We start from the raw sequence: 25,374 nt of genomic DNA on the forward strand, positions 1-25,374 counted from the left end.
GCTTTTCCAACGCCGATTGTGTCAAAGCAGCTTCAGTGTAAAACAGGACAATACTGCAACACAAATATGATTCGGCTGTTCAGTCGTTCTGGAGTAAACAGTGATGTTATCAGCTTATTTTAATTCATCATAGAGAGACAGTGTTGGCAGATCAGTATTATAGTTTTTAACGGACGACACGATGCATCCGGAAACTTCCTCAGTTCACGTCAGATCTTACACTGGCAGTAAAACGTTTGGATTAACTCAAATGTTTGGTAACACTTTATTTTGATAGTCCACTTTAGACATTCTACTAACTATAAGTAACTTTGCAACTACATGTCAGCTAACTGTCATTAGAGTATTAGCAGACTGTCAGTAGACTGGTAGGTTACGGTTAGGTGTTAGGATTCGGGTTAGTAGAAGAAGTTGAATTGTAGTTGCCAATTTACTTATAGTCAGTAGAATGTGTGTTGGGGGACCGACAACATAAAGTTTTAGTAAATATTAACCAGACAGTCTACAAATACTCTAATGAGAGTTAGCTGACATGTAGTTGCAAAGTTACTTATAGTTAGTAGAATGTCTAAAGTGGACTATCAAAATAAAGTGTTACCAAATGTTTTAAAATGTTAAACTAGTTGTGCATATTTTTAAGGAAACTGTTGAACATGATTCATTTTATTCTGCAAAAGAACCACATTTATTTGAAATAGAATATTTTGTAACATGATTTTTCGGCACTGATAATAATCCTAAATCTGTGTTGATGATCAGATCCTCATATGAGAATGATTAGTGAAGGGTCATGTGACTCTGAAGACTGGAGTAATGATGATAAACTCAGCTTTGATCACAGGAATAAATCACACTTTACTTTATCTTCACATAGATGAGAGATGATTTACACTGGAGGAATATTTCACTGCTTTACTGGAGTTATGATCAGAAAACTGAGCAGAAGAGACACTTTCAGAAACATTAAACAATCTTAATTATACCAAACTCTTTATTTGAGTATATCAACCAAATCAAACATAATGGTTTCTGAATCTCCGGCTGTGTGTCTGAGTCTCTGCGGAACAAACGGCTTGAAGAGTGTGAGACGGGGCGAGTGGGTTTGGACTGATCGGAGCCCAATTACTACTGATGTTACAGCAGTGAAACTGTCAGCCATCTTGGATCTCAAAGCGTCTCCCTCACTGTCACGGAGCAAATCAGATGAACCGCTTTAATTGGCTGCTGTGAGCAAAGATGAGCTTTACTCTTTAGAGACTTTAGAGTAAACTCTTACACTCACACACACTCCCACACACTCACACTCTCACACATACACACTTTAAAACTTTCACACACACACAAACACACACACACTCAAACCCATTTTATTTCATTTTTCAGGGTTATTTGAGGAATGAAAAATTGAAATAGAATCTTTTGTATCAGCAGTGAGAGAGAATCCAGTTTAATGCAGTCGTTTGACCATTAAAACAGACATGTTGATCTGCTTCATCAGAGCAGAAATGTTTCTAAAACACCCGCAGTTGCTGAAAAGACACAACTTAACAAAAGTCAAGGGTCAAGAGCCCAACTATCAATCAACTTCAATCAACTTTATTTATATAGCGCTTTTACAATCAAGATTGTGTCAGAGCAGCTTCACAGTGTCAAACAGGATAATATTGCGACAAAATTAGATTTGGCTGTACAGCCGTACTGGAGAAAACAGTGATGTTATCAGCTTATTTTAATTTATCATATAGCGACAATGTTGGCAGATCAGTATTATAGTTTATAGAATTAAATAAGACCTAATTCATATATTTTATTTGTATAATAAGTTGAATAACTTTAATCATATTTTTAGTGTCCCCAACTGAGCAAGCCAAGCCAAAGGCGACAGTGGCAAGGAACCAAAACTCCATCAGGGCGTGATGGAGAAAAATAAACCTTGGGAGAAACCAGACTCAGTCGGGGTGCCAGTTCTCCTCTGGCCTATTAACACACCGTGTAAGATTATTATTCTGGCAACCTTACAGGTCGGAAATCATATTAGATCGGATTATTCAAAATTTTCAGGGTATCACGGAAGAGACAGATTTATTTAGGATGGGGCGTCGATTACACAAGAGTATGAATACATGAAAGATCGGAATTATTGCGCCGAAGACGGGTTTTGAGCATGTCGTGCCAGTGAGGAAAATTCGGAGGAGACACCATTTGACACGGCTCAGCAGACACTCCAGGATGAGCTGGTCATGTCCAGGCAGGTCCACCATCCGATCCGGACAGGGCCCAGATCCGGGATAAACCTCGGGATAAACAGAGAGACTAACATTAGTGTAGATGTCACTCTTTTTATGATGTAACGAGTACATCAGGTGTTATGGGAAGTGTTCCCGGTTCCGGCTGACCTAGTTAATGCAGCCGAACAATCAGTCAATTGATCTGAATAATGAAAGTTAAAAATGTTCTATGTGTATGCCATAGTAAAGAGATGTGTTTTTAGTCTAGATTTAAACTGACAGAGTGTGTCTGCTTCCCGAACAATGCTAGGAAGACTGTTCCACAGTTTAGGAGCTAAATAGGAAAAGGATCGACCGCCTGCAGTTGATTTAGATATTCTAGGTATGATCAACTGGCCAGAGTTTAGAGACCGCAATAGACGTGATGGAGTATAATGTGTTAAGAGCTCGCTTAAGTACCGGGGAGCTAAACTATTTAGTGCTTTGTAAGTAATAAGCAGGATTTTAAAATGTATGTGATGTTTAATAGGGAGCCAGTGCAGTGTTGACAGAACTAAAGCCAACACTGATCTCCATAATGGTGACTTCAAACGTTATTATGTTCAATAAAACATCAATATCAGCATCTGAACCTCTGTTAGTCTGGTCAGTCATGAGTGAAGCTGGAGATGCAGTTTCTGGAGTTGTTTAATCCTCCTCTGCTTACATCTTCACATTTAATCTTTTTGTGTAGTTTGTGTTCTTATTCTCTTTCTTTCAATGCTTGCTCACGGCAAGGGTCTGAATGTTTGAGAGAATGTTTCGGGAACATTGATATATGTGAAAAAAAGAGCAAAAGGGTACAATTGAATAAGAGTAAAAGTGCGAAAGAGTAAAGGTTTACTTCCGATTGACATCAAACATGCATTAAACAAGGAAAATACGTATGACTGAGATAAAATGTCTGAACTGAAGAGCTCTTCCTCTCCATTAGCAACACATTCACATCTGATGATTAAAAGTGAGTAGTAACAACCGCTAACATTTCCTTATTGACCTGATCTGGGGAAAAACAAGTTTAATTTGTATAAAGAATATCACAATTATTCCACACAAAAAAATAATAACGGTGAGGACTTAAATTATGTTTATAAATTAGGTGCCAGGCCAAAAGAAAAATTCCAGTTTAGTGATGTTGTAATTACATAAACACACTGTGTAGTAATTTATTGTGTTAACCAATTTATCTTGACCACCATACTCACATTTGTTAATATCCACAGACTCTTTAACGCTCTTATACTTCTGCAGAAAGTCAAAGTGCATTGTTTCAAAGTCTGCACCCTGACCGGTCCACGTATGAGGAGAGAGGGTCACCATGAACTGATTTTTCTTTTCCTTTTCCCAACAACTGGGTCAATGTTCAGTCTGCATCTGATTTTATCATACTTACATACGGCTACACCAAGATAGGTCACCTGTAACTAGAATACTGCAAAGGGAAAGAGAAGGACAGGTTTAACACTTTTTAAAACTGAGAGAAATGTAATGTGTTGGATGGCAGTCAGAATCTGTGATTCATATTTTAAAAACAGGGTAGTGTCATAAGCTATAACTGAATAATAAGTATATGTTTGCTGGCAATAGTTAGTTATGACTAATCAAAACAAGTTGTGTGGTCATAAGAATTAAATAAGGGGAAACAGGGCAACCCTGACAAACTCCTCTCGACGACTGAAATCTGGGCGAGGAACACGATTTAAGGTTGGAGTCCTTATTAGGGGTGAAACGATTCGTTTTAACAGCGATTCGTATCGCGATTTGAGGTTGTCGATGCGATTCAAGGACGATATTGGTTCATTTAGAACAATACGATCCCAAACGATTCAGTGACTTGAGATCGATTCAGTAACCTTTAGCCAAAAATGTAAATCAGTGTGACTGAAATACACGTACAGCTGAAGTTTCCTAGATCCCTGCTGTTTCTTTTTAAGGGAATCAGGTATCAATTAATTATGCATATTAACAATTAATGGCAAATGTGTTCACATTTTATTTGAATAAAGCGTAACCAACAGTTTAGGTTGAATTAACAGGAAGTTCACCTTTTCTGCTCTCATTCTCAATAAAAGTACAGTAAGTGCAACCAACCAACATACTACTGCTACTTCTGCTCGTTTTCCATATTACAATATTAATATCAGAAATAAAGTGCGACTAACATCTCTTCAGGTTTAATTAACCGTAGGTTTACCTGCTACTTTTGCTGTTGTTTTTCAACATAAAAATAATACAAATATAATATTAATATCAAAAATAAAGTGCAGCTAACATCTCTTCAGGGTGACTGAGCAGCGGCTGAACCTGCTAACGTACTACAAACAGCGAGCGACTCCTTTAGAACATCTCCATCTTTACTATAGCCAAAATGTTTTCTCACACTGGACCGTAACGGTGGCCTGATCATTTCCCGCTCGTTGGCTTCTCCTCTGTCATCCGCCATGTTAGGTTTAGTTTTCTTTGCGCGGCTTCTGGTGCGTGCGGCTGACGTCACATATAGGCTGACTGAGTAACGTTTAACGCCTTTATCATTAAAAGGCCTAAGAAAAAACATCCAGATAAAGTCTGACGTGCTTAAATCACATGCTTTATTTCCCATTATCGATACAATCGATCGATTTCCTTTTAAAACGATATTAGATCGATATATGTCGTCCGGAAGGCCAACTTGCCGAGCACAGATCGATGTAGTCGGATCATAGGAATATAAATCGATACATCGACGTAGGAGATGAATCTTCACACCCCTAGTCCTTATACATTTGCAGAAGGAATCAACAAACTCAAGCGTTTGAAGAGATCGAAAAATAAACTCGTGTTTGAGAGTCAAATGTTTTGTAAAAAGAAAAAAGTACAAAAAGTACATCTACAAAAATATTAAAAATGTCATCATTAACTAATTCACTATAAATCTAGAACAAGTCGAATATAGTTTGCCATATCTCTCTTTGGCATAAATCTTGATCTCATCAAGAACAGACACGTACGATCCAACAGCGGCTTTAACTAACACTTTTTAGCTAACTATACTTAATCTCTTTATTGCAAAACTCTATTCAAATACTATGGCTTAGGTACTCAGAAAGTTCAGATTAATCGATTGCCAGTTTTTGAGGCAGGGCAAGACTTTTCCCTAATTTCCTCCACTTTTACAGATATCAATGTTTCCAACTATCTGTAAATCGTGAGGAAACTCTAATAATCTGAACTATTCACATACTACGCCTATTTTACTGAGAGAACCCGAGATCAGATGAACTGATTGGTTTGAGTGCCGGTTTTTGAGGCGGGGCAATGATAGTCTTTTCCTCATTTCCTCCACTTCTGCAGTTTTCTTTCTCTAGCTGCATTCACTCATTTCCCAAAGTCATCCTGAATGATGAGTTATCAATACGACTGAAACATTAGAGAGAACGTCTCATCAGCTGACTTCATAAACTCATGTTGATTTAGTCTGATCACCATTATGGAGATCAGTGTTTCCTTTGGTCGGCTCTTGAACTTCATTTATATTATTGGGATTATCTTCCTATCGATGCAGCGACTCAACAAGAAATCACAGTTATTCGATTTCAAAGGAAGAGAAGATTTCTAACATAACTATATTTAATGCCAAATTATGAAAAAGTGTTGCTAATACTTAGGACATAATCACCTTATGAAACTTTTAATTGGGCTGATAAAATCCTTCTATATTCATGACAATATCTTGTAAATGATCATACTTTAGTCACACACACTTCAACATTCAGCATCAAAACACAACAAAAACAATGACATTTGATCTGAAGTAAATTATCAAGTACACTGTAAAAAAATTATTTAGAAAAAAAGTTACCTGGTTGCCTTAAAATTTTGAGTTCATTGAAATTGAAATTTTGAGTTAATACAATAAACATTTTTTGAGATTCGACAACCTTTATTAAAATATTATTAAAAGATTTTTTTAAGCTTAATTTTTAAGGTAATTGTGTGTTTTATTTGTGATGACGCAGCCAAATTGTGCTATTTTGATGATTTATCAAATTTTTTATGTGGTTCAGATACAATAATATTTTGAGTTTCTATTTATTAAACAAATTTCCTTCATTGTATCAACTCAAATTTTTAATTTCAATAAACTCAAAATTTTAAGGCAACCAGGTTACTTACTTTTTTAAGTCAAACCAACAAAAAACAACCAAAATTTTTTATAGTGTACTCTCTAAAGTTCTTGTTTAGTTACTACACTGTAAAAAAAAATGTGTTGGTTTAACTTAAAAAAGTAACTAATCTGGTTGCCTTAAAATTTTGAGTTGATACAATGAAGGAAATTTGTTTAATGCATAGAAACTCAAAATATTATTGTATCTGAACCACATAAAAAAAAGATAAATCATGAAAATAGCACAATTTAGCTGCGTCATCACAAATAAAACACACACAATTACCCAATATGCTTACAAAATCGAATAATATTTTAATAAAGGTTGTCGAAAATTATCATTGTATTAACTCAAATTTTTAATTTCAATGAACTCAAAATTTTAAGGCAACCAGGTTACTTTTTTTTCTAAATATTTGTTTACAGTGTACAGCTCTAGTGTGAACTATACTAATTAGGCATTTGTCAACACAACACACTCTTATTATTTCACTATAGTTGTTTTTTTCTGAGGCAATTGGTTTGTGTGCTTTTTGAAGTTAGTTTAAGCATCTAAAGCCGTGATTGAATGACGTGACACTTTAGTTTTCCCAATAGAGCGCATGCTAACGCTGACAACTGTGACACATAAACCTAAACAAGCCATCTTTGCTTTATGAGAAATAAGGATTTTGAAGTTTGTCACATATTAAAATCAAATTATCAAATGATTTTCCTTTCAAAATATATATTATTATATCAGCATAAAATATCTACTTATTGAGTTGCTAAATGAACATGTGCTGAACCAGACAGACACTATACTGCCAGAAGTATTGGGCCGCTCCTCCAGATCCCTGAGTTCAGGTGTTCAATCCGTGTATAACTCCAGCTCTAGGCCTGCAGACGCTTCTACACACATTAGTGAAAGAATGGGTCGCTCTCAGGAGCTCAGTGAACTCAAGCGTGGGGCCGTGATAGGCTGACACCTGTGCAATAAGTCCATTCAACAATCCAGAGTCCTGAGCTCAACCCGATAGAACAGCTTTGGGATGAATTAGATCGGAGACTGAGAGCCAGGCCTTCTCGTCCAACATCAGTGCCTGACCTCACAAATGAGCTTCTAGAAGAATGGGCAGAAATCCCCATAAACACACTCCTAAACCTTGAGGAAAGCCTTCCCAGAAGAGCTGGAGCTGTTAGAGAGGGGGGGCCGACTCCAGATTAAACCCCACGGGTTAAAGCTCATGTGTGTGTGAAGGCGGCACAACACTTTTGGCGATATAGTGTGTGTGTGTGTCATTTATTGTCTAAATTAGGCTTTTTTTTACCCACCGACCAATGGGAAGCGTTTACCAGCCGGAGGGACGGTTTCACACCTGATCATTCTTCATTGAGTTTGAAGTGTGTCTTTATTCTGAGCGCTCAGTGTGTTTGTGAAGACGTCTGACGTCTGTGTGTGTGTCTGACGTTTGTGTGTGTGTCTGTGTGTCTGACGTGTGTGTGTGTGTCTCCGCTGCTCTCCTCCCTGTGCTGATCAGTCTCAGCGGTTCATTATAATCTAATTACAGTCGTCTATCATCACTGAGAACATTAATTACAATAAATCATCAGACGGAAGGACATATGAAGCTCTTCACTTTAGTTGTGAAAAAAAGCATTTAAAAAAATAATAATAAAGTTTTGTAATTGTGTTCGTGTCATTTTTATTAGTTCTTGTTTGTTTTTTCAATATCAGCTTTGGAAGCTAGCTGAGTAAAATAGTTCATGCCTTATTTCAGATAACATTTATTTGATAAAGCAAAGCTGAAATCTCTGCTAGGGTTTGTTCCGGTCTGTACTCATTATGATCAACTCATTTACATAGTTAAATAAACGTGTGTGTGTGTGTGTGTGTGTGTGTGTGTGTGTGTGTGTGTGTGTGTGTGTGTGAACAGACTGTGATTTATCCATGTTTACACAGATAGAACAGGCAGAACAGAAGGACAAATAAAGGACACACTGACACACACACACACACACACACACACGCCGTCGGCTCAGTCCAGTGATTGACATGATAAGTGGGCGTGACTGTATCAGGTCAGAGGTCAGCCTGCTTTCATCGCTCCATCAGTATTCACCGAGTTTACAGAGCGCCTGTTAACTAACATTTATAAAACATCTGCTGCAGTGTGTGTACCATTTCTCAACCGCTCACACACACACACACACACACACACACACCATCTGTGCGAGAGAGAAAGAGATGCTACCGACAGAGAGATGGAGAGAATACTGGAATTTTCCAGGATATAACTCACTCTTTTACTCTTTTATCATCTGCTGCAACATGTGTTGATTATGAACCGTTGATTCAGCCATAAAGTATTGTCGAGGAACGAGAATACACACACCGAACCCAAACATGAGCAGTCATGGGCGGACACTATTGACCATCTGCTGTCCAATAAGAGGCGTTGACCGCTCTATTGAAAGGGCTGCTTCAGCGATGAGCATTCGGCTGTGTATCGGTAGAGACCCTGAGGATATTCTAATGATCGTGCTTATTGTATTCTATTGTGAATAAAATAAAAGTTTATGAGATTTATAAATTATTGCATTCCTTTTTTATTCATAATTTGTACAGTGTCCTGACTTTTTTGTAGTCGGGTTTGTATTCCTCTTACACTCGATTCATGCCCTTCATAGATAAGACACATTTAAATGATGATTACTTTACCTCATTAAATTAAGTTGTGTCGAAATGTGTTCAATCAACCTAATATATTTAAAACTGAAGATTACTTAATTATTTGCGTTAAAAATACATGAAATATTAGTGTGTGTGTGTGTGTGTGTGTGTGTGTGTGTGTGTGTGTGTGTGTGTGTGTGTGTATCGGATGGAAGTCCTGCTCTCAGTTAAATATTTTTAGTTTGTCCAATGAGTTAATTGTGCATTTTATTTTTAAAAATATGCTTGTTGTTATTTAAATTTTTTAAAGGCAAATTAATTTGATAACAGTGTTCACCTCACATAAACTCTTATAAATGTAACAACATCATTAAGTAAACGCACATATAAATATTACGTAACCGTGACGAATTCAAATGGTTTGTATTTACTCAAAGACATTGTGCCAGCTTTACTTTATTTATTTTTTGTTCATATAACTCAATTGTTAGCTGTAAATTGCTCACTATAGTTGTGTGCAATCACTGACCACATGTTTTTAAAGTAAATTCAACAAGTCATTTTTTTTGAGTGTACCATCTCAAGTGTGTATATGTCTTTAAGTAATGAATGGTTGGCCTGTCATGTGACCAGTCACATGACTGAATGTAGGAAATGCATCAACATGGAGTTTCCAACCTGTGGACTCACCTTTTCAGACACGACAGCAAGCGTTTGGGCGATGTCTTTCCTTGAATTGTGTGTGTACACTGGAGGACTCTCACATCAGCACACTGGGAGTCCTGGACTGGTTTAGGGTATGGTACATTTGACTCTGTGCTGTTAACAGCCTGAGTTTTCTTGGTTTACTGTGTTTTAAAGGAGGGATGAATTGAGAAATCAGCTTTTCCTTGAGCCTTTGGTATATAAAAGGTAATGGTAGTATAACAATATCCTGTAAGTTTCAGAGCTAAAACTTCCTTGTTAGTCAAAGAGAAGTTTTTAAAGACACTAGTTCCAGCAAACGATCGCTTTCAGAAGGCTTTTAAACATGCTAAAGATGGCAAGATATTGCCCTATTCCTGGTTGTGGAAGAACACAGTCGCTGCTTAAGCTTCCTTCAGATCCTAATATTAGGAATGTGTGGTTGATCTTTATTTTTAATGAAGTCTCAGCTCATGTGGAGAAGACATTGAGCCAATCCTAGCCGTGGGCGTTAACTTAAGTCTCCAGGGACACGCCCATCAGAACGCAGCGTTCAGGAGAGAGCCTCAAACCAGTGCAGAAAATAGCCTATTACTGATGAGTTATGATGTGTGTGAATGGAAAATCATGCAAATGTCATAAGTTAACTGTATATATAATATTAAAGCCAGTTCATGACACCTTTAAGGTCTCAGGTAAAGATCACACGCTGTAACATTTGATCCCATTTAAAGTATTGTTAATTTGGCTAGATGTTCACTTTTTACCAGCTTCACTTATTAATGAATAATCTGACTGACTTTATTCATCTACAGACGTTCTGATTGAGGAATAATAGAGCTTGAGATGTTTTATTGAAAATGTGTGCTCAACATTATGGTGATCGGTGTTTTATTTCTTTAGTTTTTAGTCTGACTCTCGAGTTGAGTCTACATACGTGTTAACCAAACACATCATGTGTAGCAAAAGAAGCCACTAACAAAGATGATCAGTTGATATAGTTCCAGCTTCATAAAGTAGGACAATTCACTTTAGATGCAAGCTTATCACTGACCAAGAGTGATTATTTGTAGATTTTATTCACCAACAATACTAGTCCTTCAACAGATCAGACATTCTGAGTTTTGATTTTTAGATGCATTATGGGGGAAAGATGTTTGAATCTGTTGCAGGAAACGTATTGTTGGTGAAAATAATCTATAAACCCCTTTTGGTCAGGGATGAGACTAGTGCCTTTGGCTTGGCTTGCTCAGTTGGGGAAACTACAATTATGACCCAAGTTATTCAACTAAATATACAAAAATAATTAATTTATTAGGTCTTATTTAGGGCTGGGCGATATGGCCCAAAAAAGTTATCACGATATAACTGTCCATATCAGTCGATATCGATAAATATCACGGTAAATATAAAATATGTATTTCTTTAAAGTTTAAAGGCATATTTTTGCTCCTGAGTGAAAGATGTAGAAGCAGACAGCTAACTGTGGTTTAAACTATCCTTTATTGTCGAAACATGACAAACACTTCCCAAACAGGTGAACAATTTATTACAACTGAGGTAGATTTATTTATTAAAATATTAATTGTGGTCAGCATTTTTTTTTTTTTTTACTCTACACTGTATATCAATAATATCAGTTTCTTAATTGTGTAAGTAGTAAAACACAAAAATGCAAACGGGAATGTGTTTTAAGTTAAGAAACATTTTGAAACAACACATCGCTCTCTCTCTCACTCACACACACACACACACACACACACACACACACACACACACACTCTCACCGACAGTGGGCTGGTCAGGAGAGAGCAAAGTTCAGTATTTGTGGATCTCCAGAGCTCTGTCTAGTCTATTTTATTCATTTTAAACACCAGATGACATTATTTCTCTTGTGATACAGGCGATGCCGAGTCATTAATACATCACCAAAGACAAACAACTATGATAGCGACGTACAAGTCCGATGTTTTAGCGATTATAGTTTGGTAGCGTTTGCTCGCAAGTCACCCACTACAGGTAGATTTACCACTCAATCAATCAATCAATCAATCAATCAATCAATCAATCAATCAATCAATCAATCAATCAATCAAGCAATCAAGCAATCAATCAATCAATCAATCAATCAATCAATCAATCAATCAACTTTATTTATATAGCACTTTTACAATCACGATTGTGTTAAAGCAGCTTCACAGTGTCAAACAGGATAATATTGCGACACCACTGTGTTGGGCTCAATGTTATCTGGAAGAACTTTGAAGAAGCACGATCATTTAATATTTATATCCCATGTGGTGAACCTATGATAAGCAGCCCACGCACGTCGCTCCGTTTTATGTCGGATGGGATCGCCAAAATATCTCCAAACCACTGAAGTTGAGCGAACTAACTTATCAACGATGTCTGTGTCCTCCGAGCTGGTCGTGAGCTCTGATTTTCTTCACTATCGCTCCTTTTTCTCGCTCCACTTCACTCCGATCCTCAAGCCTGTCGGCCACTGACTGTAAACAGCAGCGCGTGCCGCACCCAGAAGCCCGTCTGCAGAACGCATGGCGCGCAAGCATTATATCGAGAATTTATCCAACTGTTGTTATCGTTTTATCGAGGAAAATTATATCGTGATAATTATCGTTATCGTTTTATCGCACAGCCCTAGTCTTATTTAATTCTATAAACTATAATCCTGATCTGCCAACATTGTCTCTCTCTGATAAATTAAAATAAGCTGATAACATCACTGTTTACTCCAGAACGACTGTACAGCCAAATCTAATTCTGCTGCAGTATTGTCCTGTTTAACACTGAAGCTGCTCTGACACAATCGGCGTTGGAGAAGAGCGATATAAATAAAGATGATTGATTGATAGTGAATTATGCTACTCTATGCGGAAAACTGTCACCTAATCATGTTTTCTCTTGCCATAACAAATACAGCGACAGCAGCCGGAGAAAAAACGAATGTTGAAAAGTCAAGAGCCCAACTAAAGCAAACACTGATCTCCATCATGGTGACTTCAAACGTTATTATGTTCAATAAAGCATGAATATCAGCATCTGAACCTCCGTTAACCTCAATAAGGGCTTCTGTAGACGTCTGACAGAAATACATCCAGTCTGGTTGGTCATAAGTGAAGCTGTGATGCTGTTTGTGAAGTCTCTTCAGATTTCATCTGCTGCCATGTGTTTTAATGAACGCTGGGTTTAGACATCAACCCGACCTTCATTTTCAACCAAAATATGACTGATGTTGGATTAGTTGGAAAGCAGTGTCTTCCAGTGTTGGGAAGACTTAAGCAAACACTGAGTCAGATGCAGGAATAAAGATCTGAGGGCTGAACAGACGACTGGCTCATAGAGTATACCAACAAGGAGGAACAAACCCCAAACCGGCGACGGGGTGTCGGACGCCTACGGCTCATGGATGCACGAGGGAGATGAAGGCTTTTCCGTCTGGTCCGAGCAAACAGAAGGTCTGCTGCGGCACACACAACTTTAATGATGGTTATCGGCTCTGGCGTTTCCCTGATGTAATTGACTAAAGTGATATTCAGAGCAGGAGAAGAGACTGACCTTCAGAAGACACTTTGATCTGCGTCTCGCTGCGGCTGCTTTAGTTTTCTCTCAGTGAGAGTTTAAATGCTGTAAACACCTGTGTGTTCCTTCACACGTTTGATCCATCTGTGCTTTACACCTTCCAAAATATCATGTGCAAGATCAGTGTCTCGTTCTCCGGCACACTCATAAATCAATACACATTTACTGGGGAAGCGAAATGACTGGAGATATTAAGTCTTGCTTTCTGACACGAATATCTGCATTTGTGGTCAGAATAATAATCTTGTTTTCTCTTTGAATGAGGCTCATTTTTACGAGCCCACTGGCAGATATTAGTTCTGATTTTAATCCTAAACTCGTGTTTTATGTTTCTCCGGCCGATTTCGATCATTACTCTTCTCCAGTAAATGTGTTTTGATTTATGAATGTTTAGACATTTGTGCTGAAAAACAATATTCTTTTTTCCGCAGCTTGTATTTAATGTGTGTATTTTGTCCCGTTAGATGTTTTACACAAGCTGCCCTAATATCTCATGCACTTTCATTTCCCAGGTAAATGTTTCCTGCTTTAAGGATATTTTTGCACTATTATTTTAGATTGTGTCCATGGACTGTCCATTTGTCACAGAAGGACGTTGGGCTGCTGGTGTTGTGTGATTATGAATTTATGTATTTGTCACATAAATAAATGAGCTTCATGAGTTCTCAGAACGGCTGGAATAAGCACAGCATGACGTAACGCGGACGTCACGCTCACAGGGAGGAGCCTCCACTGATTCACGTCAGTCGCGTCGCCTTAATCCATGAATCATTCATCTTCACTTCCTGTTTCCTTTAGAATCTCACACACACACACACACACACACACAGATGAAGGAGCGGTTGTGTTGCCTTCGGGCTACTTTTCTTTTGTGTGTGTGTGTGTGTGTGTGTGTGTGTGTGTGTAGGTGCATTAAAATACACTGATATGTATTCATACATGTGTGTGTGTTTTCACATCTGACACGTCACACAACATACGTTTATTTTTAACCAACACAGATTTTTGTGTACAATATACAGATTATGTACCTTAATATCATGATCACAGTTATTTTAATTCAATAGAACTGACATACACATATTCAGCTGTATTCTTTGATTTCCGTGAATGGAGTCTTTTGTCCGGATCCTGGTGAATGTATCCAGTGGTTCTGACAGCATTGGCATTATTTATTTCATCCTCAATCCTCCGTTTGTTGGACTATTAGTGACGTCTGTCTTGGAATGATCCATGATACAATGTGTAATTGTCTACTATTTATAAGGGGGCAGATGGGGCGGGGCTATCAGTTTGACTGACCAATAGCAGATGGGGCGGGGCTATCAGTTTGACTGACCAATAGCAGATGGGGCGGGGCTATCAGTTTGACTGACCAATAGCAGATGGGGCGGGGCTATCAGTTTGACTGACCAATAGCAGATGGGGCGGGGCTATCAGTTTGACTGACCAATAGCAGATGGGGCGGGGCTATCAGTTTGACTGACCAATAGCAGATGGGGTGGGGCTATCAGTTTGACTGACCAATAGCAGATGGGGCGGGGCTATCTGTTTGACTGACCAATAGCAGATGGGGCGGAGCTATAAGTTTGACTGACCAATAGCAGATGAGGCGGGGCTATCAGTTTGACTGACCAATAGCAGATGGGGCGGTGCTATCAGTTTGACTGACCAATAGCAGATGGGGCGGGGCTATCAGTTTGACTGACCAATAGCAGATGGGGCGGTGCTATCAGTTTGACTGACCAATAGCAGATGAGGCGGGGCTATCAGTTTGACTGACCAATAGCAGATGGGGCGGAGCTATAAGTTTGACTGACCAATAGCAGATGGGGCGGTGCTATAAGTTTGACTGACCAATAGCAGATGAGGCGGGGCTATCAGTTTGACTGACCAATAGCAGATGGGGCGGAGCTATAAGTTTGACTGACCAATAGCAGATGGGGCGGTGCTATCAGTTTGACTGACCAATAGCAGATGGGGCGGGGCTATCAGTTTGACTGACCAATAGCAGATGGGGCGGGGCTATCAGTTTGACTGACCAATAGCAGATGGGGCGGGGCTATCAGACGTTGTCGGAGTCGGAGCGTTCAGTCACTCCACCGGCCCACTCTCACGGTCCCTCGCCTCGCTGTTTGCCACAATGCTTTTACATTTAAGTATATTTACGTTACCAAACATTTGTTATAACTGTAGTAAATATAAGTAAAGTTTAACGTTTAAATGCCAGTACAAATTACTACTGTATTGATATACATTACACATAACGTTATTGATGGCCAACGGACCGGTCATTTAGCTAAGCTTGGTTGCCGTCACCGGCATTTCTTTTATAAATAACTAGTTAAGTTGTAGGTCTACAAATTAAATTAACGTTAATATTATACCATTCACAGCATTATTAATAGCTTTCTCGTCTTTTTTTCTCGTCATTTGTTCCAAGGAACAAACGGAAGTGTTCATATCTTGTCACTGGCGTAATGACTAAATGACGTGCACTTGCTAGCCTGTTCCATTTGCGTGTTCTCCGAATGCTAAAGAGGAGCTAGCCTAGCCTCTGAAGGAAGTGACGCGGAAGTATCAGTCCTTGACATTGAGAAACACAGAGAGTATCAGTCTGGAAGAGAATGATCTCGAATGTCTGTTTTATCATCAGAATATCATGATGAAGAGATGATTTCTGTGTGTAAGTGCTGACCCGTCTCTCTCTTTCTCTTTCCCGTGTGTGTGTGTGTGTGTCAGGAGCGCGGGAAGGTCGGCGTGATCTTTAACGTGGGGACGGACGACATTGTCATCGATGAGGCCGGCGTGATGGTCAGCGACGGGAAGTATCACGTGGTGCGGTTCACGCGGAGCGGTGGGAACGCAACACTACAGGTGGACAATCTGCCCGTGATCGAGCGCTTCCCGTCAGGTGAGCACACACACACACACACTCACACACACACACACACTCACCTGTATTGCTCTCTCACATTGAGGAAGATGATTTCTAAACATCACACCAAACCTGTTTGAGTTCGAGGAGTTGTCAAGCTTTATTCCTAAAGTAGACAGTAGAGTCATTAAAGCGTTAGTTCACCCAGTAATGTAAATTGTGTGATTAATTCCTCCTGTGGTTGGCCAGCCGTCAGACCTCCGCTCATCTTCACACACAGATGAAGATATTAGTGTTGGAATCCGATGGCTCAGAAAGGCCTTCATTGACACCAATGTCATTTCCTCTCTCAAGACCCATAAAGGCACTAAAGACGTCGTTACAAAGCCCATCTCACTACAGCGGCTCTACAATCATTGATGAAGAGGCCAGAATAGAGTTAGTGCGCAAAAAAAATAAAGGTGGGTGTGGCTTCACATAATGATGGTCGAGTTGCGTTTGCTTCTAGTAAACACAGAAACTGGCGAACGGCGGCAGTCTTTCGAATCAGCTTTGACCGCGACTCTGGGAAAGCTTTTCTCTGAGAAAAGAACAAAGAACGGCACTGAAGTCATTCTTAAAAAGGGAAGATGTGTTCGGAGTTTAGCCGACCGGATACGGCGAATGTTTAATCGATCAGCTCCGCTTCACTTTCGTTGCTCTGGTTGGTTGTAGCGCTATCCAGTCACGGGCAGAGGGAGTTTACAACCGTTTATCCGGCCCTCAGATTGAGCCGTCAATGGTGAGTTTCCAGACCAAACATCTTGATGTGGGTCTGGCTTGTCAGCCTTTATGGGTCTTGAGAGAGGAAATGACATTGGTGTCAATGAAGGCCTTTCTGAGCCATCGGATTTCAACACTAATATCTTCATCTGTGTGTGAAGATGAGCGGAGGTCTGACGGCTGGCCAACCACAGGAGGAATTAATGACAGAGTTTACATTTCTGGCTGAACGAACCCTTTAATCAGATCAATGTTGATTCAGTTCCGTTGTATAACCGTAAAGTTCATCACATATGATGCAGATGTCAAGCAGGTTCAGGGTTTTTGTTGTATTATCAGGCACTGGTTAAAGTCAAACGGTTGCAGGTCAGAGGCTGGTCTTTGACTCCGCTGATGGTCACTGATGTTCAGCGGAATATGCCGGAGTCATGAGCGGATTCTTCCTGAATGTGATGTGAGGATCAGCAGAGAAATACTGGAGGAATAAAAATATCCCGTGACCCAGTTAGCGCAGAGAAAGTCTGCAGTGGAATTGTGGGTAGAATGTCGAGCAGAATCTTCCAGCTGCCTCCTTTAGGACGAACCCATCCGGGATTGATCCGAGTCATCGCCATGGTAACGGGTTCAGGAGCGGCTGTATTTAACGGGAAGAGCTGGTTTGTCATGCTGAAGGTCATTAGGGATTGATGTTTACTATCATTTGTTATTCATAATGTCTTATTAATAGAGTTCAGACATGAATTCGCCACAAACATTCCCATAGAAACGTAACTTTCCTCATCTGAAGATAAAGTGTAATTCTGTCGTGATGTGAAGGCAGTGTTAGTGATTATCAGACCTGTCGAGTGAAACAATGGCCAGTTTACGTTCTGTGTGGATTTATTTCATTTTACATTTTAAGATTTTTTGATTCTTTGCTGTTTTTGCAATTATTGCGAGACAAAACTGACAGCATTCTAAGTCGGAGAGCTGTTATTTTATCTCAGTTTAGGTTTTTATCTATTTTAAGTTTTAGTTTAATTTAATTTTTTTCTATTTTAAGTTTAATTTAATTTTTAAAGTTTACTTTATTTTATTGCTCTGTAGACAGAGTTGACATTTGCAGGGTGAGTTTGACTTTCATTCATCCATCCATCCTATCCATCATCCATCATCTATCATCCATCCATCCATCCATCCTTCCTTCCTTCCTTCCTTCCATCCATCCATCCATCCATCCATCCATCCATCCATCCATCCATCCATCCTATCCATCTATCCATCCATACATCCATCCATCCATCCCTCATCCATCCATCCATCATCTATCATCCATCCATCCTATACATCATCCAGCCATCATCCATCATCCATCCATCCATCCATCCATCCATCCATCTTCTATCATCCATCCATCCATCCATCCATCCTATCCATCATCCAGCCATTATCCATCCCTCCATCCATCCATCCATCCATCGCTTCTGAAATGTGAAATAAATCATTCTTCTGTAACTGCCTCATTACCATCATGTCAGAAATACAGTAATTAGTGTAATTAATGGTTCCTCTCAGGTCTCTCAGAACGAGTCCATATTTATGGAGACTTTATTAATTATTGTTTGTTTGTAAACGATGGGCTCATTCCAAACCCTAGTGATCTGCATATGAAGGCGTCACAGATGCTCGTCCGGATGCTTTCCTAAACATGATTACTTTCAGCCAATCCTTCAAAATACTGATGGTGATTTAAAATAGACCACATTTCTTAAGTGAAGTCCAGATTTAATTTCACTAAATACAATTTTAAATAAAACGTAACAACGTAACACAAATAGTTCCATTTTGAGCACTATTTAATGAGCTGGCCTGTAAAGTGTTACTTTCAAATTATATTCCAAGTGATACTCACGAGGGTTTGGAGCAGCTCGGTGTGTGTGTGTGTGTGTGTGTGTGTGTGTGTGTGTGTGTGTGTTGGGGTCTGTAACAGCAGAAAGGCGTGTCATTTAGTGTGTAGTTCCCGTGGGTTGCTGGGTGGGTGTTGGAAATGGCCGTCAGTGTGACTATTTGCTCTGCTTTCATAATGCACGTCAAGAGCAGCGAGAGATTATTTCATGAGGAGCTCAGCGTGAGATCTATGCCTTCATCACATCAACATCACAATGAACCCGGCATTTCCAGTAACACAAAGACGAGCTGTTGCGTTTGAAGTGACACCATAGATAAAGAGGACAAAACTTCACTCTCCGAGATAAGACTTGTGTGAAACGAGAGACGGAAGCGGCATTTGATGTGCTTTATAGAAATGTTGTGAGGGATGTTTTTATCTCATAACAGTCTCATATTGATCTAACCAGAGGTGTAAAATACTTGAAAATTACACAGGTGAATATAAATTATAAGTGAAAGTATGGATACTGAGTGACTATTTTAATCAATTAAAAACCCAAGTGACTGGCTAAAAACATTCTTGAGTGAAGGTAAAAAATTGATTTAACTTTAAACTATGTATATTAAAAAAAAGAAAAATTGACATAATTTGGCAAACGAGTAAAAAGTACCATTTTCCCTTAGGAAATAAAATTATGGCAAGTCACTAAAGGTGAATGGGGTCTTTTTTTTCTAATAGAGATCCCCATACTTTACCAGTTAATTAATTATAGGACATTCAATTTTCCATTACACGTTTTCTGAAAAGTTGTGTTTAAATTTAAATGAGGCATTAAATGCAATAATTTGCATGCATTTCCAGAAGTTAAATCTGAACATTGGATAAAGCCAGGTTTAAAGCTCCTGTTTGATTGTGTTGGCCAATTAGAGTTAAGTGTTTTTAGCGAGGGGATTTGGGATATCTATTTTTATCACTTCATAAATCAAAAAATACTGTCAATAGACAGAAAAAAAATAGTTTTCACCATGTTTTTAGGAATAAAATGTTCTATAAATCAGGTTGAATGATATATGAACAAACCCCTCGCAACAAACCTTCAGAATATAGATATGAATAAAACTGTAAGTTTTGGTGTGTGTAAGTGTCACTGAAGTGGAGGAAACACTCATTTAATGATATATTGTAATTGAAATCTACAGATGCAAATAGATAATGTGCCATAAAAGATACACTTAAATGTGTATTCTGGATGTTTTCTTTCCACTGGTCTGAAAAAGACACATTATGGAAACCAAATAGACCCAAACTGACCTGTGCCTGTAGTGTATAACCTTAAAGGTACTCAAGTATTCAGTTTAAATTGCACTTGAGTAAACTACAAATCACCCAAAATAATACTCAAGTATTTTACACCCCTGGAAGAAACCATCTTAATACTTCACATATGTGATAATATTCATGCATTTCAGTGTTTTGAATTTGAGGACTTTGACACACTCATTGTTCCTGAGGTGATGATCAGTGCAGCAGCAGGAGACGGATCCTCTCGTAAACGCTGGATGTGTTTCCATATGATCCGGGATTATTTGATCTTGCTAATAAAGCTGAGGAGCTCATGCCAAAGGCTGATGGCCATTGCGGGTGGAGATGTATGTGTGGATTTTGATTAGATCATTTGCAGTCCAGCTGCAGGAGCAATTAACAGGCAGCCGCTCCGCTAGCAGTGACTTTGTTAAAGAGAGAGAGGAAAGCTAATTAAAGAACTGACAAGTTTGATTTCACTACAACGCCAACTCTCGCTCATAACAGCCGAGAGAGAGTTGATTTACACCCTGAGATGTCTTGCCAGCAGATTCTCACATTCTCTCAGTGTTTACATGTGAATCATAATCAGCTCCGCAGGTCGTGCACATCCGGAAGAGCTCTAACGCTGCAGCGACACTGATATTAGTCTACAAATCAAACAGGTTTGGTGTGATCACTTTAGTGCCATTGCTGTTAATATTTTGAATTTGTGTTTATTTTGACATGTGCATTTTACTATGTCTATATGGTTTGTAGTAACAAAGTATTTTTTTCAAGTTTAAGTTTAAAGGGTTAGTTCAGCCAGAAATGTAAATTGTGTCATTAATTCCTCCTGTGGTTGGCCAGCCGTCAGACCTCCGCTCATCTTCACACACAGATGAAGATATTAGTGTTGAAATCCGATGGCTCAGAAAGGCCTTCATTGACACCAATGTCATTTCCTCTCTCAAGACCCATAAAGGCACTAAAGACGTCGTTACAAAGCCCATCTCACTACAGCGGCTCTACAATCATTGATGAAGAGGCCAGAATAGTTTAGATGACTAAATAACGACTTATATAGTGATGGCCGATTTTAAAACAAAGCTTCAAACCGTTATGAATCAGCGAATCGATTCATGATTCAGATCTCCAAAGTCACATGATTTCAGCAGTTTGACATGCGATCTGAATCATAACGGGTCGAAGCTTTGTTCTGAAATCGGCCATCACTATATAAGTCGTTATTTAGTGTTTTTTGCGCACTAACTCTATTCTGGCCTCTTCATCAATGATTGTAGAGCCGCTGTAGTGAGATGGGCTTTGTAACGACGTCTTTAGTGCCTTTATGGATCTTGAGAGAGGAAATGACATTGGTGTCGATGAAGGCCTTTCTGAGCCATCGGATTTCAACACTAATATCTTCATCTGTGTCTGAAGATGAGTGGAGGTCTGACGGCTGGCCAACCACAGGAGGAATTAATGACAGAGTTTACCTGTTTGAGTGAACTAACCCTTTAAGTTTCTCAATCGAAGAGCTCAAGAGCATTTGATTATTTAAACCTGAAGTTTTACACTGATGCTCATCAGGACTGTTTGTTAATATGCTGATGTAAAAATGTTCTCTATGCATTTTTAATGAGAACGACAACGATTTGATGTTGCTTGTCCACGTTCACCATGACACTGTAATTATCCAGAAGTAATATCCAACCTCTAAAATGACTCATAAATATGCTTAACTCATGTTTAAAACACAGAGCTTGCTTCCCTTTCTAACCTCCAAAACGATGTTTAAAGCCTTGAGGGTGTTTAATCTGATATTAAAGTTCATAACCTGCTAAACGTTGACATGCTGGCGTTCTCTCTAACCTCTAATCTTTAACCTTTGACCTTCCAGATTGTAACCTGTTGAATTTGTTTGTTCTTCAAAGGGAACTTTGATAGTGAACGGCTGGCTATTGCTAGGCAAAGAATCCCGTACCGACTCGGTCGGGTAGTTGACGAATGGCTACTCGACAAAGGTAATTAAACAGCACCAAACCCCACTAATGAACGATCTGTCTAATCACGCTAAACACATCTCTGGACGAAGTGCATGCCCATAGACGCAGCAGACAACTTTGAAAGTACAACGATTCCCACATGCGAAAAATTACACCAAAATGACCAGTGGCTTATTACTCTTAATTCAGAGTTTGCACCTGTCGAATTTGAAGAAGTGGACGAATGAGTTGAGCTGCGATCCTCGGATGTGTTATATTGAGACGTCTGACAATGGGACTGCACTTCTCCAGAGTATTAACCTTACCAATAACCCCCACATAACCCTCCCTTAACCTCCCAACAACACGCACTACTGTTTACTGTTGTGTTCTGATCGAAGAGAAACGGATTCACAACAGTTCAAACTATCTAAACTCCAAAGTTAAAGGGACTCTATTTCAGTGCCTCTGTTTCGTCTTCGCTGTCTCGTCCTTCTGTCTAAATTGATTCCAACTTTAACCCTTTGTGTCCAGAAGGTCCTAACTTCCTGTCCCACATGTGTGTTGTGGCTCTGTAAAATCGATGTTTCGTTAAAAAACAACGAAAATGCAAACCGATGGTCTTAAAAACAAGTGGTAACACTTTATTTTAAGGTTCAGTTATTAACTACTAACTAGCTGCTTATTATCATGCATATTACTAGGATATTGTCTGTATATTAGCACTTATAAAGCTCATATTAATGCCTTATTCTGTATGAGCTTATTCTACATCCCTTAATCCGACCCAATACCTAAACTTACATATTACAAAAACTACCGTACTAACTATTACTAAGCAGTAAATTAGGAGTTTATTGAGGCAAAAGTCATAGTTAATAGTTAATATGTGTTCCCTATACTAAAGTGTTACCAAACAAGTACAGTGTAATAGGAAAAGTGTTGTGCTAATGCCTAGTATAGTTCACTTACACTAGAGCTCTAGTAACTAAACAAGAACTGTAGAGATCATTTATTTGAGAGAAAATTTCATTGTTACCATTTAATTGTTTTGATGTTGAATGTTGAAGTCAGTGTGACTCAATTACAAGATATTGTCACAAATATACTAGAGGGATTATATCTGCCCAATTAAAGGTTTCACGAGGTGTTTATGACAGTGCTAGCTATACAATTTTAAAAGATCATTATTTGACATGAAATATAGATATACATACTGTATATATGTGTATGTATATATATATATATATTTTTTTTTCTTTAAAAGAGCTTGAGGTGGCAGAAGTGTGAAAGTATTTCAGTGTACAGGACAGTCTGTCAACGCAAAGGGTTAAAGAATCTCTACTGACAGGGAAACCGTAACCGTTTAAGCAGAATTTAACCAAATGTCGGCTCCAGCGCTCTTCTAAACCCTGAGGGCGACCGCTGTCTCCTCGCTTTAGTTTCCATTGGATTAGATAAAGTTGAAGCCCTCAGTCATAAACCTATTTCTAAACTCACATAACTGAATGAACACAGATCGAATGAAGAATATGGATTATTAGTCAAACGTCTAAATAGAACGCTTAACTAACCCGCATGTAACGCTTCAATGAAACTCGGAGGGTGAAACACTGACATGATTCGGTGTTTTTGTGAACGAATCAGATTCATTGAAAGAGTAAGCGTTCTACTTGTTGTTTTGGAACGTTTGCGGAGACAATACGGTCCCTTTAACACTTAAATGTCTGAGGATGAATGTTGAAGGAAACCATGTGTTGATCACTGTCATGGTTTGTCTGTGAATGCAGTTTGGACTGTTGAGTTTCAGGATTGTCAACATGAAATCAAAATGAATCATTAATTCAATGTTATTAGTTGTGAATGAACTATCAGTGATGTTAGTCTAAAGATTTTTTTTTGTCTTAATAATCTTTAACAATCCTTATTATCCTACAGGGAAATGTTCAAAATGTTCAATTAAGGCAAGACACTACAGACGAAAGCATTGTTTGTCATGCTCTGGTGAATCTTGAGATTTTGCTTCCATAACTGCAGACTAGTGGAAAGAAATCATCAAAAATGCATATTTAAGTGTTTAGTTTATCACACTTTAACTATTCACATCTGTTTATTTCAAGTACAATACATCATTAAATGAGTTTTTTAACACTTACACACACCAAAACTTACAGTTTTATTCATATCTATATTCTGAAGGTTTGTTGCGAGGGGTTTGTTCATATATCATTCAACCTGATTTATAGAAACTTTTATTCCTATATACATTTTTGAAAATTAGTATTTTGACATTATTTTGTGGCAAAAAAGAGAAATCCAAAATCCTCTCTGTAAGAACCTTTAACACAAATCTGAACTCTGGCTGAATCTAGGTTCAAAATGTATGTTCTGGAATGTATGCATATTAGAGCATATTTACTTATTTCATTTGCACATTTAAACATCATTTCAGAAAAACAATTGTCTTCGATTTAAATCGCAATACATGTCATTAAATGAGTGTTTCCTCCACTTCAGTGACACTTACACACACCAAAACTTACAGTTTTATTCATATCTATATTCTGAAGGTTTGTTGCGAGGGGTTTGTTCATTCACCTGATTATATATTTAACATGTTATTCCTTAAAACATGGAGAAGATTGTGTTTACTGGCTTTTGACAGTATTTTCTGATTTATGGAGTAATAAAAAGAGAAATCCAAAATCCCCTCAATAAAAACCTTTAACTCTAAAATGTTGACATAAAACAATCAAATAATTTTAAACCTGGCTTTGTCCAATGTTCAGATTTATCTAGAAAATGTGTGCAAATGAGTGCATATTTAATTAGATAATCTTTCATTTGTATATTTTAATATAACATAAAAAAGTCTTTAATGCAAAACAGTCTTAAAGGAGTCATGAACTGCATTTTGTATTGTTTTATAATGTTTCCTGGGGTGCACTCATAATGTCAGTGTGATTTTTGCATTAGCATTGGCGTTGATTTAGAAATATGGGGTATTTTATTTTAGCCTCTGCTTTGAAAACGGTTTGTTGAGTTCATGAATGCAGTGATCTTGTCATTGTAAATTGATTTCTGCACATTAGGGAATGATTTCATCATAACTAACAGTGCAAACACAATGTAAAGAAGAAATTTGATTTCTCAGTTCATGGCGCCTTTAATGTGCTGTGATTAATCTACTGAGGAAAATGTGGTGCTATATTTGACCCTATTCGCCTGTGGTGTATTGCCTTAAGAA

At 38.4% G+C, this 25,374-nt stretch overlaps 1 protein-coding gene across 8 annotated transcripts in view; it reads left to right on the forward strand.

The window, feature by feature from the left end:
• nrxn2b (neurexin 2b) overlaps positions 1-25,374 on the forward strand; it is a 474,027-nt gene that overhangs the window by 431,420 nt on the left and 17,233 nt on the right. For 5 of the 8 annotated variants that reach the window (XM_067447621.1, XM_067447619.1, XM_067447622.1 and 2 more), the window contains 2 exons: positions 16,091-16,262; positions 22,077-22,166. In XM_067447621.1, coding sequence (XP_067303722.1) covers positions 16,091-16,262; positions 22,077-22,166 — 262 coding nt within the window. The remainder of the gene's footprint in view (positions 1-16,090; positions 16,263-22,076; positions 22,167-25,374) is intronic. The other 3 variants (XM_067447624.1, XM_067447626.1, XM_067447625.1) reach the window with 1 other exon arrangement.

Source organism: Pseudorasbora parva, chromosome 1, assembly GCF_024679245.1.
Source record: "Pseudorasbora parva isolate DD20220531a chromosome 1, ASM2467924v1, whole genome shotgun sequence".
Taxonomy (NCBI): Eukaryota; Metazoa; Chordata; class Actinopteri; order Cypriniformes; family Gobionidae; genus Pseudorasbora; species Pseudorasbora parva.